Below are 15,889 nucleotides of genomic sequence, written 5' to 3'. Positions count from 1 at the left end.
AGGCATTACTTATTGACTGACCCTCGTATGTATGTTGTATTCATCTGAAAATGTGCTATGTTCAGACACGGCCATTAGATGGCAGTAGAGTTTATACTTGTATTATCTTACCCTCATGGTAGTTGGGGGCACATAGAGGGTTAACTTAGGATGGGCTGGCTCAGGGACAAGGGGGGACTGAGCGATCTCTGGGAGTTTAGCTTGGGCCATCTTAGTTCAGTTGAGTGAGGGACAGTGAATAGTAAGGACTAGTGATGAGCGAGCACTAAAATGCTCAGGTGCTCGAAGCTCGGGTCGAGCACATTGGAATACTCGGATGCTCAACCCGAGCAACGAGCCCAATGTAAGTCTATGGGAAACTTGAGCATTTTTCTGGCGGTCCCCCCCTGCGGTCTGCAGAGGGCCTAAAAATTGCCCAAATCGATGGGAACAGTGCTCAATTAAACGTCAGGCAGGCAGAATATATAGGCAGACAGGCAGGGTATATAGGAGGGTGCATGAAAAACATAGCAGGGCACTTGGAACCCACTAGTACTCACAGTGAAACATGAAAAGCCGGCAATTCAGCAGCGGCATACACCGGTACCCAACAATTTAGAACAGAAAGAATAGAGCACCACACATAGATTAGATAGATAGAAACATGTCAGTTACATATATAATAAGTACAGTGACAGTGTTGGTTACTGTACTTGTCATTTAGTGTTAAAATAAAGGATTTATTAAAAAAAAATAATAGTGTTTTCATGCACCCGTCTCTTTAAAAAAGCCGGCCGGCAATTCATCATCTGTACCCGACAATTTAGAACAGAAAGAATAGAGCATCACACATAGATTAGATAGATAGAAACATGTCAGTCACATATATAATAAGTACAGTGACAGTGTTGGTTACTCTACCTGTCATTTAGTGTTAAAATAAAGGATTCATTTAAAAAAAATTGGCGTGGGGTTCCCCGTAATTTTAGTCTCTAGTGGAGGTTAAGCAGACGGCTGGGGCAAATGTTTGAAGCCTGGGAAGGGGGTAATACCCATGGAGCTTCCCAGGCTACTAATATCAGCCCCCAGCTGAATACCTAGCCTTTACTAGCTATTAAAATATACAGTGCTTGCCAAAAGTATTGGCACCCCTGCAATTCTGTCAGATAATACTCAGTTTCTTCCTGAAAATGATTGCAATCACAAATTCTTTGGTATTATTACCTTCATTTAATTTGTCTTCAATGAAAAAAACACAAAAGAATTGTCCTAAAGCCAAATTGGATATAATTCCACACCAAACCTAAAAAAGGGGGTGGACAAAAGTATTGGCACCCTTTGAAAAATCATGTGGTGCTTCTCTAATTCATGTAATTAACAGCACCTGTAACTTACCTGTGGCACCTAACAGGTGTTGGCAATAACTAAATCACACTTACAGCCAGTTAACATGGATTAAAGTTGACTCAACCTCTGTCCTGTGTCCTTGTGTGTACCACATTGAGCATAGAGAAAAGAAAGAAGACCAAAGAACTGTCGGAGGACTTGAGAAACCAAATTGTGAAGAAGCATGAGCAATCTCAAGGCTACAAGTCCATCTCCAAAGACCTGAATGTTCCTGTGTCTTCCGTGTGCAGTGTCATCAAGAAGTTTAAAGCCCATGGCACTGTGGCGAACCTCCCTAGATGTGGACAGAAAAGAAAAATTGATGAGAGATTTCAATGCAAGATTGTGCGGATGGTGGATAAAGAACCTCGACTAACATCCAAACAAGTTCAAGCTGCCCTGCTGTCCGAGGGTACAACAGTGTCAACCCGTACTATCCATCGGCGTCTGAATGAAAAGGGACTGTATGGTAGGATACCCAGGAAGACCCCCACTTCTTACCCCGAGACATGAAAAAGCCAGACTGGAGTCTGCCAAAACTTATCAGAGAAAGCCTAAAACATTTTGGAAGAGTGTGCTCTGGTCAGATGAGACAAAAATAGAGCTTTTTGGGAAAAAGCATCAACATAGAGTGTACAGGAAAAAAAAAGAGGCATTCAAGCAAAAGAACACGGTCCCTACAGTCAAACATGGCGGAGGTTCCCTGATGTTTTGGGGTTGCTTTGCTGCCTCTGGCACTGGCCTGCTTGACCGTGTGCATGGCATTATGAAGTCTGAAGACTACCAACAAATTTTGCAGCATAATGTAGGGCCCAGTGTGAGAAAGCTGGGTCTCCCTCAGAGGTCATGGGTCTTCCAGCAGGACAATGACCCAAAACACACTTCCAAAAGCACTATAAAATGGTTTTGGAGAAAGCACTGGAGACTTCTAAGGTGGCCAGCAATGAGTCCAGACCTGAATCCCATAGAACACCTGTGGAGAGATCTCAAAATGGCAGTTTGGAGAAGGCACACTTCAAATATCAGGGACCTGGAGCAGTTTGCCAAAGAAGAATGGTCTACAATTCCAGCAGAGCATTGTAAGAAACTCATTGATGGTTACCAGAAGCGGTTGTTCGCAGTTATTTTGGCTAAAGGTTGTGCAACCAAGTATTAGGCTGAGGGTGCCAATACTTTTGTCCGGCCCTTTTTTGGAGTTTTGTGTGAAATGATCAATGATTTGATTTTTGCTTCATTCTCTTTTGTGTTTTTTCCTTGCAAGCAAATTAAATGAAGAGAATAATACCAAAGAATTTGTGATTGCAATCATTTTCAGGAAGAAACTGAGTATTATCTTACAGAATTGCAGGGGTGCCAATACTTTTGGCCAGCACTGTAGGACCCAAAATAAAATGACGTGGAGTCCCCCCTTTTTTAATAGCTAGGAAAGGCTAGTCAGACAGCTGGGGGCTGATATTAATAGCCCAGGAAGGGTGCCATGAATAGGATGTGCCAATTCTGGCACTTAGCCTCACTCTTCCCACAGCCCTGTAGCGGTGGCAGTGGGGTAATAGGGTTGGGGTTGATGTCAGCTTTTTATGCCAGCTGACATCAAGCCCAGGTTAGTGATGGAGAGGCGTCTATAAGACACCCCCATTGCTAACCCCATAGTTAAAGTTAATAAAAACACAAACACCCAGAATAAAGTCCTTTAATTGAAATAAAGACACATTCCTTTAAAGTTCTAAATTAAACCCTACTTACTGTATCGCTCATTCCAGCTGAAGCCAACGATCTCCTGCAATAAAAATAAAATAAAAAAACAATCTCATCCTTACCTTTCCATGGTTCCCAGGACAGCTTCAGCTCTGCTACATTGACATGACAGGCTGAAGCGCAGCAGAACACTGCCATCCAGCTTGCCATGCCACAGACACTGAGAAGCTCCTCAGTGAAGCTCCTCAGTGTCTGGCTGTGACGGCATTCAGATGAGCCGAGTTCATGTCCATTGAACTCAGCTCACCTCATGCACGTCACTGACAGCGTCAGAGAATTCTCCTGTGCTCACCGCTTGAGCAGGAGAATTCTCCCACGCTGGGATGGCATTGAGATGACAGGCTGGATTGCAGCAGAGCGCTGCCATCCAGCTTGTCATCCTTCAGAGACACTGCAGAGTGCAGGCATGCTTGCGCTCTGCAGTGTCTCTGAAGGATGACAAGCTGGATGGTAACACTCTGCTGCGATTCAGCGCTTCAGAGACACTGCAGAGCACAAGCATGCCTGCGCTCTGCAGTGTCTCTGAAGGATGACAAGCTGGATGGCAGTTCTCTGCTGCAATCCAGCCTGTCATCTCAATGCCATCCCAGCGTGGGAGAATTCTCCTGCTCAAGCGGTGAGCGCAGGAGAATTATCCCACGCTGTCAGTGACGTGAATGAGGTGAGCTGAGTTCATTGGACATGAACTCGGCTCATCTGGATGCCGTCACAGCCAGACACTGAGGAGCTTCACTGAGGAGCTTCTCAGTGTCTGCGGCATGGCAAGCTAGATGGCAGCGTTCCGCTTCCCTCAAACCTGTCATGTCATTATAGCAGAGCTGAAGCTGTCCTGGGAACCATGGAAAGGTAAGGATGAGGTTGGTTTATTATTTAATTTTTATTGCAGGAGATCGTTGGATTCAGCTGGAATGAGCGATACGGTAAGTAGGGTTTCATTTAGAACATTAAAGGAATGTATCTTTACACTGTGTGCAGAATTATTAGGCAAATTAGTATTTTGATCACATGATACTTTTTATACATGTTGTCCTACTCCAAGCTGCATAGGCTTGAGAGTCAACTACCAATTAAGTAAATCTGGTGATGTGCATCTCTGTAATGAGGAGGGGTGTTAACTAATGACATCAACACCCTATATAAGGTGTGCTTAATTATTAGGCAACTTCCTTTCCTTTGGCAAAATGGGTCAGAAGAGAGATTTGACGGGCTCTGAAAAGTCCAAAATTGTGAGATGTCTTGCAGAGGGATGCAGCAGTCTTGAAATTTCCAAACTTTTGAAGCGTGATCACTGATCAATCAAGTGTTTCATTGAAAATAGCCAACAGGGTCACAAGAAGCGTTTTGGCCAAAAAAGGGGCAAAATAACTTCCCATGAATTGAGGAAAATCAAGCGTGAAGCTTCCAAGATGCCATTCGCCACCATTTTTGCCATATTTCAGAGCTGCAACGTTACTGGAGTATCAAAAAGCACAAGGTGTGCGATACTCAGGGACATGGCCAAGATAACGAAGACTGAAAAACGACCACCTTTGAACAAGAAACATAAGATAAAACGTCAAGAATGGGCCAAGAAATATCTTAAGACTGATTTTTCAAAGGTTTTATGGACTGATGAAATGAGAGTGACTCTTGATGGGCCAGATGGATGGGCCAAAGGCTGGATCAATAAAGGGCAGAGAGCTCCACTCCGACTCCGACGCCAGCAAGGTGGAGGTGGGGTACTGGTATGGGCTGGTATCATCAAAGATGAACTTGTGGGACCTTTTAGGGTTGAGGATGGAGAGGAGCTCAACTCCCAGACCTACTGCCAGTTTCTGGAAGACAACTTCTTCAAGCAGTGGTACAGGAAGAAGTCGGTATCGTTCTAGAAAAACATGATTTTCATGCAGGACAATGCTCCATCACATGCATCCAACTACTCCACAGTGTGGCTGGCCAGTAAAGGTCTAAAAGAAGAAAAAATAATGACATGGCCCCCTTGTTCACCTGATCTGAACCCCATAGAGAATCTGTGGTCCATCATAAAATGTGAGATCTAGAGGGAGGGAAAACAGTATACCTCTCGGAACAGTGTCTGGCAGGCTGCGGTGGCTGCTGCACGCAATGTTGATCGAAAACAGATCAAGCAGCTGACAGAATCTATGGATGGAAGGCTGTTGAGTGTCATCATAAAGAAAGGTGGCTATATTGATCACTAATTTTTTTATTTTTTGTTTTTGCATGTCAGAAATGTTTATTTCTAAATTTTGTGCACTGATATTGGTTTACCGGTGAAAATAAAGAAGTGAGATGGGATAATATTTGGTTCTTATTAAGTTGCCTAATAATTCTGCACATTAATAGTTACCTGCACAAATAGATATCCTCCTAAGATAGCCAAATCTTAAAAAAAAACCATTCCAACTTCCAAAAATATTAAGCGTCGACATTTAATAGTCTTTTGGGTTGATTGAGAACATAGTTGTTGATCATTAATAAAAATAATCCTCTAAAATACAACTTGCCTAATAATTCGGTACACAGTGTATTTTGGTTAAAGGACTTTATTCAGGGTGTTTGTGTTTTTTTTTAACTTTGACTATGGGGTTAGTAATGGGGGTGTCTTATAGACTCCTCTCCATTACTAACCTGGGCTTGATGTCAGCTGGCATTATAAGCTGACACCAACCCCAACCCTATTACCCCACTGCCACCGCTATAGGGCAGTGAGAAGAGCGAGGCTAAGTGCCAGAATTGGCACATCCTATGGATGCACCATTTCTGGGGCGGCTGACGGCTGGTGTTTCAAGCCTGGGAGGGGGCCAATATTCATGGCACCCTTCCTGGGCTATTAATATCAGCCCCCAGCTGTCTGCCTAGCCTTTCCTAGCTATTAAAATAAGGGAGACCCCACTTCAAACATCTATTCTTTCTGTTCTAAATTGTCGGGTATCGATGATGAATTGCTAGCCAGATTTTTTAAAGAGACGCACGCATGAAAACACTATTAGTTTTTTTTAATAAATCCTTTATTTTAACACTAAATGACAAGTACAGTAACCAACACTGTCACTTTACTTATTATATATGTGACTGACATGTTTCTATCTATCTAATCTATGTGTTCTTTCTGTTTTAAATTGTCGGGTACCGGTGTATGCCGCTGATGAATTGCCGGCTTTTCATGTTTCACTGTGAGCACTGTTCCCATCGATTTGGGCAATCACTGTAATGCCACAACCACCATGGCTGCGGCATTACAGTGAGTGGCAGACAATCCCTGCATGATTAGTGCTCTAAATAGCGCCAGACATGCAGAACGGGGACCCGAGCTCCCTCCCTAGCATCTCGTAAGTACTCGGCAAGCTCCGAGCATCTCGAGTACTGAGATGCTCGGGCGAGTACCGAGCAGTGGCGAGCATGCTCGCTCATCACTAGTAAGGACGTGTCAGGAGGACACAGGAACCAGTACAACAGAAGGGTGTGTGTGTTGGAGCCAGTGTAAAAGGAAGCAAGTGTTCTCAGCAAAACTACAGTGCGACAGTGTTCTCCGGACACAGGCAAGTTGGGGGATCTACAGTGAGGAAGAGAGGTTTGAGAAACCTTTCTAAGAGAGGTGGTGGGAACGGCCCTAGTGCTGGATAATCCAGATAGCTGCAATCAGATGGACGGAGACAGCGAGGTCTGTTCACGAATAGTAAGAAGATAGTAAGAGAAGCTCCCTTACATCTGTTCCCGAGGAAAGATTGGTCCAAGTGCAGTTCCATGGCGAAACACATTGACCCGGGTGGAGCTGCATTAGTAATATGGAGGTCCTCTGCCTGAACTGTGAATTGTAACATTTGCCACAAGTATTGTGCCGTCGCCAGTAACCGCCAAGAACGTGCCTCTGTTTGGTGCAGAAGTGAATAAGTGTAATTCCTGCTATCCTTTGTATTCTGATTGTTTGACAAGTAAAATGGACTTGGTTTTTATCAAACTGTCCGGTCTACTCCTTCTGAAGGCTGAAAGAGTCGACCTCCGGGACGGCGGGTCAGAAGTGAGTATGGAGGCTCCCTCCACAGAATCACCACAGCACACACACAAGCACGTCCCCATATTTCTGTAGCGGGTCAGGGTGAAGAGAAAGTCACTGAAACAGACGTGCCACTCGCCCATGACTACCACCCTGCCCCCCGTTACACATACACACACCATATACAGACACATACAGATATATTTCACTATCTATTGAACTGAACCCGTTCTACGCCCGGGCGGCAAGCATTTTTATTGGTATATGGCAACCCATGCTGGTATGTGCTGCCCCCCTCCTGCTATGTGCTGACCCCATCCTGTGCTCCCATCCTGGTATTTGTGTTGCCCCCATCCTGGTATATGTGCTCCCCAATCCTGTTTCCCATCCTGTTATGTGCTGACCCCATCCTATCCTGGTATGCATGGCACCCCTCATCCCTATCCTGGTATGCATGGCACCCCTCATCCCTTCCCTGGTATGCATGGTCCTCTCACCACCCAATCCTGGTATGCATGGCACCCCTCACCCCCCAATCCTGGTATGCATGGACCCCTCACCCCCCCAATCCTTTTATGCATGGTACCTCCTCATCCCTATCCTGGTATGCATGGTACCCTCACTCTCATATCCTGGTATGCATGGTACCCCTCATCCCTATCCTGGTATGTATGGTACCCACTCACCCCCCAATCCTGGTATGCATGGGCCCATCACCCCCCAATCCTGGTATGTAGAGTACCCCTCATCCTTAATGCTGGTATGCATGCACCCCTCACCCCCCAGTCCTGGTATGAATGGCCCCCTCTCCCCCCAATCCTGGTTTGCATGGTCCCCTCACCCCCCAATCCTGGTATGCAGGGTCCCCTCACACCCCAATTCTGGCATGCATGGTCCCCTCACCCCCCAATCCTGGTATGTATGGTACACCCTCACCCCCAATCCTGGTATGTATGGCCCCCTCATCCCCCAATCCTGGTATGCATGGCCCCTCATCCCCCAATCCAGGTATGCATGGACCCCTCACCCCTAATCCTGGTATGCATGGTCCCCTCAGCCCTCAATTCTGGTATGCATGGTCCCCTCACCCCCAATCCTGGTATGCATGGTACCTCCCCATCCCTATCCTAGTATGTATGGCACCCCTCACTCCCCAATCCTGGTATGCATGGACCCCTCACCCCCCAATCCTTTTATGCATGGTACCTCCTCATCCCTATCCTGGTATGCATGGTACCCTCACTCTCCAATCCTGGTATGAATGGTACCCCTCATCCCTATCCTGGTATGTATGGTACCCACTCACCCCCCAATCCTGGTATGCATGGGCCCTTCACCCCCCAATCCTGGTATGTATAGTACCCCTCATCCTTAATGCTGGTATGCATGCACCCCTCACCCCCCAGTCCTGGTATGAATGGCCCCCTCACCCCCCAATCCTGGTTTGCATGGTCCCCTCACCCCCCAATCCTGGTATGCAGGGTCCCCTCACACCCCAATTCTGGCATGCATGGTCCCCTCACCCCCCAATCCTGGTATGTATGATACACCCTCACCCCCAATCCTGGTATGTATGGCCCCCTCATCCCCCAATCCTGGTATGCATGGCCCCCTCATCCCCCAATCCAGGTATGCATGGACCCCTCACCCCCAATCCTGGTATGCATGGTCCCCTCAGCCCTCAATTCTGGTATGCATCTTCCCCTCACCCCCAATCCTGGTATGCATGGTATCTCCTCATCCCTATCCTGGTATATATGGCACCCCTCACCCCCCAATCCTGGTATGCATGGTCCCCTCACCCCCAATCCTGGTATGTATGGTACCGCCTCACCCCCCAATCCTAGTATGTATGGTACCCCCTCACCCCCCAATCCTGGTATGCATGGCACTCCTCACCCCCCAATCCTGGTATGGATGACCCCCTCATCCCCCAATCCTGGTATGCATGGCGCCCTCATCCCCCAATCCTGGTATGCATGGTCTTCTCACCCCCCAATCCTGGTATGCATGGTCCCCTCACCCTCCAATCCTGGTATGCATGGTCCCCCCCTCAACCCCAATCCTGCTATGTATGGTCCCCTCACCCCCAATCCTGGTATGCATGGTCCCCTCATCCCCCAATCCTGGTATGCATGGCACCGCTCAACCCCCCCAATCCTGGTATGCATGGACCCCTCACCTCCCCAATCCTGGTATGTATGGTACCCCCTAATCCTGGTATGTATGGTACCCCCTCACCCCTAATGCTGGCATGCATGGAACCCCTCACCCCCCAATCCTGGTATGCATGGCCCCCTCATCCCTCAATCCTGGTATGCATGGCCCCCTCATCCCCCAATCCTGGTATGCATGGTCCTCTCACCCCCCAATCCTGGTATGCATGGTCCCCTCACACCCCAATTCTGGCATGCATGGTCCCCTCACTCCCCAATCCTGGTATGTATGGTACACCCTCACCCCCAATCCTGGTATGTATGGCCCCCTCATCCCCCAATCCTGGTATGCATGGCCCCCTCATCCCCCAATCCAGGTATGCATGGACCCCTCACCCCCAATCCTGGTATGTATGGTACCCCCTAATCCTGGTATGTATGGTACCCCCTCACACCTAATGCTGGCATGCATGGAACCCCTCACCCCCCAATCCTGGTATGCATGGCCCCCTCATCCCTCAATCCTGGTATGCATGGCCCCCTCATCCCCCAATCCTGGTATGCATGGTCCCCTCACCCCCCAATCCTGGTATGCAGGGTCCCCTCACACCCCAATTCTGGCATGCATGGTCCCCTCACCCCCCAATCCTGGTATGTATGGTACACCCTCACCCCCAATCCTGGTATGTATGGCCCCCTCATCCCCCAATCCTGGTATGCATGGCCCCCTCATCCCCCAATCCAGGTATGCATGGACCCCTCACCCCCAATCCTGGTATGCATGGTCCCCTCAGCCCTCAATTCTGGTATGCATGGTCCCCTCACCCCCAATCCTGGTATGCATGGTACCTCCTCATCCCTATCCTGGTATGTATGGCACCCCTCACCCCCCAATCCTGGTATGCATGGTCCCCTCACCCCCAATCCTGGTATGTATGGTACCGCCTCACCCCCCAATCCTAGTATGTATGGTACCCCCTCACCCCCCAATCCTGGTATGCATGGCACCCCTCACCCCCTAATCCTGGTATGGATGACCCCCTCATCCCCCAATCCTGGTATGCATGGCGCCCTCATCCCCCAATCCTGGTATGTATGGTCTTCTCACCCCCCAATCCTGGTATGCATGGTCCCCTCACCCTCCAATCCTGGTATGCATGGTCCCCCCTCAACCCCAATCCTGCCATGTATGGTCCCCTCACCCCCAATCCTGGTATGCATGGTCCCCTCATCCCCCAATCCTGGTATGCATGGCACCGCTCAACCCCCCAATCCTGGTATGCATGGACCCCTCACCTCCCCAATCCTGGTATGTATGGTACCCCCTAATCCTGGTATGTATGGTACCCCCTCACCCCTAATGCTGGCATGCATGGAACCCCTCACCCCCCAATCCTGGTATGCATGGCCCCCTCATCCCTCAATCCTGGAATGCATGGCCCCCTCATCCCCCAATCCTGGTATGCATGATACTCTCACCCCCCAATCCTGGTATGCATGGTCCCCTCACCCCCCAATACTGGTATGCATGGTCCCCCCCTCAACCCCAATCTTGCCATGTATGGTCCCCTCGCCCCCAATCCTGGTATGCATGGTCCCCCTCACCCCTTAATCCTGGTGTGTATGGCACCCCTCACCCCCGCAATCCTAGTATGCATGGCATCCCTCACCCCCCAATCCTGGTATGCATGGTCCCCTCACCCCCCAATCCTGGCATGCTTGGTACCCCCTCATCCCTATCCTGGTATGTATGGCACCCCTCACCCACCAATCCTGGTATGCATGGGCCCCTCACCCCCCCATTCCTGGTATGCATGGGCCCCTCACTCCCCAATTTTGTTATGTATGGCACCCCTTACCCACCAATCCTGGTATGCATGGCATCCCTCACCCCCCATTCCTGGTATGCATGGCCCCCTCATCCCCCAATCCTGGTATGCATGGTCCTCTCACCCCCCAATCCTGGTATGCATGGTCCCCTCACCCCCAATCCTGGTATGCATGGTCCCCCCTCAACCCCAATCCTTCCATGTATGGTCCCCTTACCCCCAATCCTGGAATGCATGGTCCCCCCCTCAACCCCAATCCTGCCATGTATGGTCCCCTTACCCCGAATCCTGGTATGCATGGTCCCCTCACCCCCCAATCCTGATATGTATGGCACCCCTCACCCCCCAATCTTGGTATGCATGGACCCCTCACCCCCCCAATCCTGGTATGTATGCACCCCTCTCCCCCCAATCCGAGTATGCATGGCACCCCTGATCCCCCAATCCTGGCATGCATGGTCCCCTCAGCCCCCAATCCTGGTATACTTGGTACCCCCTCATCCCTATCCTGGTATGTATGGCAACCCTCACCCACCAATCCTGGTATGCATGGGCCCCTCACCCCCCCCAATCCTGGTATGCATGGGCCCCTCACTCCCCAATTCTGTTATGTCTGGCACACCTCACCCCCCAATCCTGGTATGCATGGCATCCCTCACCCCACAATCCTGGTATGCATGGCCCCCTCATCCCCTAATCCTGGTATGCATGGTACTCTCACCCCCCAATCCTGATATGCATGGACCCCTCACCCCCCAATCCTGGTATGCATGGTCCCCCCCTCAACCCCAATCCTGCCATGTATGGTCCCCTTACCCCCAATTCTGGTATGCATGGTCCCCTCACCCCCCAATCCTGGTATGTATGGCACCACTCACCCCCCAATCTTGGTATGCATGGACCCCTCACCCCCCAATCCTGGTATGTATGCACCCCTCACCCCCCAATCCTAGTATGCATGGCACCCCTCACCCCCTAATCCTGGTATGCTTGGTCCCCTCACCCTCCAATCCTGGTATGCTTGGTACCCCCTCATCCCTATCCTGGTATGTATGGCAACCCTCACCCACCAATCCTGGTATGCATGGGTCCCTCACCCCCCCAATCCTGGTATGCATGGGCCCCTCACTCCCCAATTCTGTTATGTATGGCACCCCTCACCCCCCAATCCTGGTATGCATGGCATCCCTCACCCCCCAATCCTGGTATGCATGGTCCCCTCACCCCCCAATCCTGGTATGTATGGCACCGCTCATCCCTTTCACGCTGCACACATAGAAAATTAACACTTATACTCACCTTTCTTCCCTGTGCTCCAGGGCTGTGTCCCGGTCTGCCGGATTCTGGGGGATGAGTGCGGCACCGGAGTACGCATGTGCCCATACCGCGCTGTCTGGCGCCATTTTGCTGAAGACACACTGCAAATGTGTCTTCAGTAAAATGGCGCCAGATAGCGCTATGCTCATGCGTTGAATCCGACGCCTCACTCCTGCCCCGGTCTCCGGAGAGAAGAGAGGCACCATGGCAACGCTCCTCCCAGTCAGGTAAGTATGACGCTGAAGATCGCGGTATGCGTTCAGTGCCTATGCATACCGTGATCTCCGGCGCTATACACACTCCTCTTACCTGTAACGGCTTCATGCGTTCTTCTGTCTGGAGCCAGACTGATCAGGCGTGTCGCACTTGCACAGTCTATAAAGGCTTCAGACAGAGGGATGCATCTCCGGTTATATTTTAGATATACAGGCAGATACACACACATATATACAGTTACATACTGTATGTAGTATACACACACATACCTTAAATACTGGCAAATATGCACATCTATACAATAAAACTATGTGGATTACTGGCTATACATTCCAAACTTTTCAATGGCAAGAAAGGAAGGAATTAAAATGTAAAATAAAAAAATGGAAAAAAAAAAAGAATAACTAAATTATATGATAATATCTTGTATGCTGTTTTCTAGTGGTGCTTTGCAGATAAATGGGATATCATCCTCATGACAGTAGGACTTGTTTGCGCTGCTGCAAGTGGAACTGGATTGCCAATACTCAATATTTTATTTGGATACTTGACGGAAAGCTTTGTCGCAACTGGAATATACACAAATGGTAAATACACTTAAATATTACTAGAGAAGTAAAAAAACATTCTTAATCCCTTTACCGACATATGAAAACCAGTTATATCATATGCTGGCAGTCGGGCGCTTCATTCACTGCACTCGTCGGCGCACCAGTGACATGATTGTGCCGATTGGTTGCAATGACAGCCTAGGGTCTTCTGAAGACCCCCCTGCCTATCATAACTGTTCTCCTGTGAAAGCCAACCTGTGGCTGGCATTCATAGGAGACTGTGGTTTTTGGTATACACATCAGTACTGTGGCATTGTTGTATATAGTATAAGTGATTGGATGATCAAGTTCAAACCCTCAACCTTTTCCCCAATTCAAAAAATACATAAAAATACACATATTTGGTATCTCTACATCCCATGATGAGATTTTGGTGAGTTCTTTACCTGCAGAATTTCTGCACCTAATGGAGGTCTAAGGAGACGTTCTGAACCGAAAACTCAGCGTATCGCAAAAGAAATTGACATGTTGCTGATTTGAGACACGCACCGCATGTTAGTTTACGCTGCCTTAAAAAGAAGCACAATGGGCATGAGGTTTCTATAAATTCCACTTTGCTGGAACTGTAAGATGCTGCGTTATTGATGCAGCGAAAAAACGCAACATCAAAAACGCGATAAAAGCTCATCGTGGGAATGGAGTCTAACCTATAAAAATATAATATTAATTAACTTGATCAGTAAATCTAACCACCAGAATTACGTTTGTCAGACACCACATCCAAACAAAACGTGATTAAAACATTGTAACTACCACAAAATGGTATCAATAAAAACATCAGCTCTGGGGGCAAAAAATAAGTCTGCACACATCGACTAAAAATGCTTAAGTGTTACGGGTCTTGGAAAACTACGTCTCAAGAAAAATATTTTTTCTTTTATACAAATTTCTAATTTATTTTTTTTTGCTAAATATAGTAATCAAACTGTAAATGCTTTTGTATTTCCATAATCATACTGACCTGGAGAATCATATTACCAGGTCATTTTTACCGTATAGTGAACATGGTTAATAAATTTAAAAAAAAAAAAAAACAATTGCACCTTTTCACAATTTTACTACACTTGAATTTTTTTTTCTCGTTTTCTAATACATCACAGGAAAAAATGAATGGTGTCATTCAAAAGTACCACTCATCCCACAAAAATCAAGCCCTCATAACTATTTTGACGGAAAAATACAAAAGTTATGGCTCTTGAAAGAAGAAAAGGAAAAAACAAAAAAAAACAAAACAGAAAATAGCCATGTTGAGAAGGGGTTAAAAAGGGTTTTCCAGAATTAGATTAAATTATGTCAACTCAAGTAATGCTTTAAAATAACAAAATATAATTTAAGTAACAAATAAAGTAATAACAAAGTATCTTTTACCTGTTTACCTGTTGGCCCCCTATTGCTCCAGGACCACCTCTCTGCTGCTATCCAATGGTCAATGTTTACACAGAGGCTGGACAGACATCTGTCTGAGATGATCTAGTGAATCCTGCTTTGAGCAGGGGGTTGGACCAGATGACCCAGGAGGTCCCTTCCAACTCTACCATTCTATGATTCTATGATTCTATGATGTACAACAGGTACTACAGCCAATCACTACAGCGTCATCAGTTGTGGTTGAAGTGAGGGGGAGTAGTAGTGGCTTGCATAATCTTTACTTTGTAACTGAAAATATTACTTTTCTTTGCCCCATTTTTGTCTGATCCTGTACACACCCTTTAAGACATTGGATTGCTGGTGACCATATACAGTACTATTCTTATCAAATGGTATTTTCTGGTGAGCAAGTACAATACAATTAACCCCTTTACCCCCGAGGGTGGTTTGCATGTTAATGACCGGGCCAATTTTTACAATTCTGACCACTGTCATTTTATGAGGTAATTACTCTGGAACGCTTCAACCGATCCCACTGATTCTGAGCTTGTTTTTTTCATGACATATTGAACTTCATGATAGTGGTAAAATTTCTTCGATATCACTTGTGTTTATTTGTGAAAAAAATTGGAAATTTGGCGAAAATGTTGAAAATTTAGCAATTTTCAAAATGTGAATTGTTATACCCTTAAATCAGAGAGATACAGTATGTCACACAAAATAATTAATAAATAACATTTCCCACATGTCAACTTTACATCAGCACAATTTTGGAACCAAAATTTTTTTTATGAGGGAGCTTTAAAGGTTAAAAGTTGACCAGCGATTTCTCATTTTTCCAACAAAATTTACAAAACCATTTTTTTATGGACCGCATCATATTTGAAGTAACTTTGAGGGTTTTTTTTTTACAGAAAATACCCAAAAGTCACACCATTCTAAAAACTGCACCCCTTCAGGTGCTCAAAACCACATTCAAGAAGTTTATTAACCCTTCACATGCTTCACACCAATTACTTGAACGTGAATGGAAAAAAATGAACATTTAACTTTTTTTCACTAAATTTTACTTTAGACCCCACTTTTTTTTATTTTCACAAGGGTAACAGGAGAAATTGGACTCCAAAAGTTGTTGTGCAATTTCTCCTGAGTACGCTGATACCCCATATGTAGGGGAAAGCCATTGTTTGGGCGCATGGCAGGGCTCGGAAGGGAAGGAGCACCATTTGACTTTTGCTGCGCAAAACTCGCCTGAATTGACAGCAGACGCCATATTGC

At 47.1% G+C, this 15,889-nt stretch overlaps 1 protein-coding gene across 4 annotated transcripts in view; it reads left to right on the top strand.

Moving 5' to 3' along the window:
- LOC141265130 (ATP-dependent translocase ABCB1-like) overlaps positions 1 to 15,889 on the top strand; it is a 1,603,396-nt gene that overhangs the window by 182,340 nt on the left and 1,405,167 nt on the right. For all 4 annotated transcript variants that reach the window (XM_073677832.1, XM_073677833.1, XM_073677831.1 and 1 more), the window contains exon 5: positions 13,075 to 13,219. In XM_073677832.1, the coding sequence (XP_073533933.1) occupies positions 13,075 to 13,219 (145 nt within the window). The remainder of the gene's footprint in view (positions 1 to 13,074; positions 13,220 to 15,889) is intronic.

Source organism: Phyllobates terribilis, unplaced genomic scaffold, assembly GCF_046119375.1.
Source record: "Phyllobates terribilis strain yellow unplaced genomic scaffold, ASM4611937v1 Scaffold_4__5_contigs__length_816908805, whole genome shotgun sequence".
NCBI lineage: Eukaryota > Metazoa > Chordata > Amphibia > Anura > Dendrobatidae > Phyllobates > Phyllobates terribilis.
Note: the sequence above shows the minus strand (reverse complement) of the source record. Positions and strands in the feature narration are given on the sequence as shown.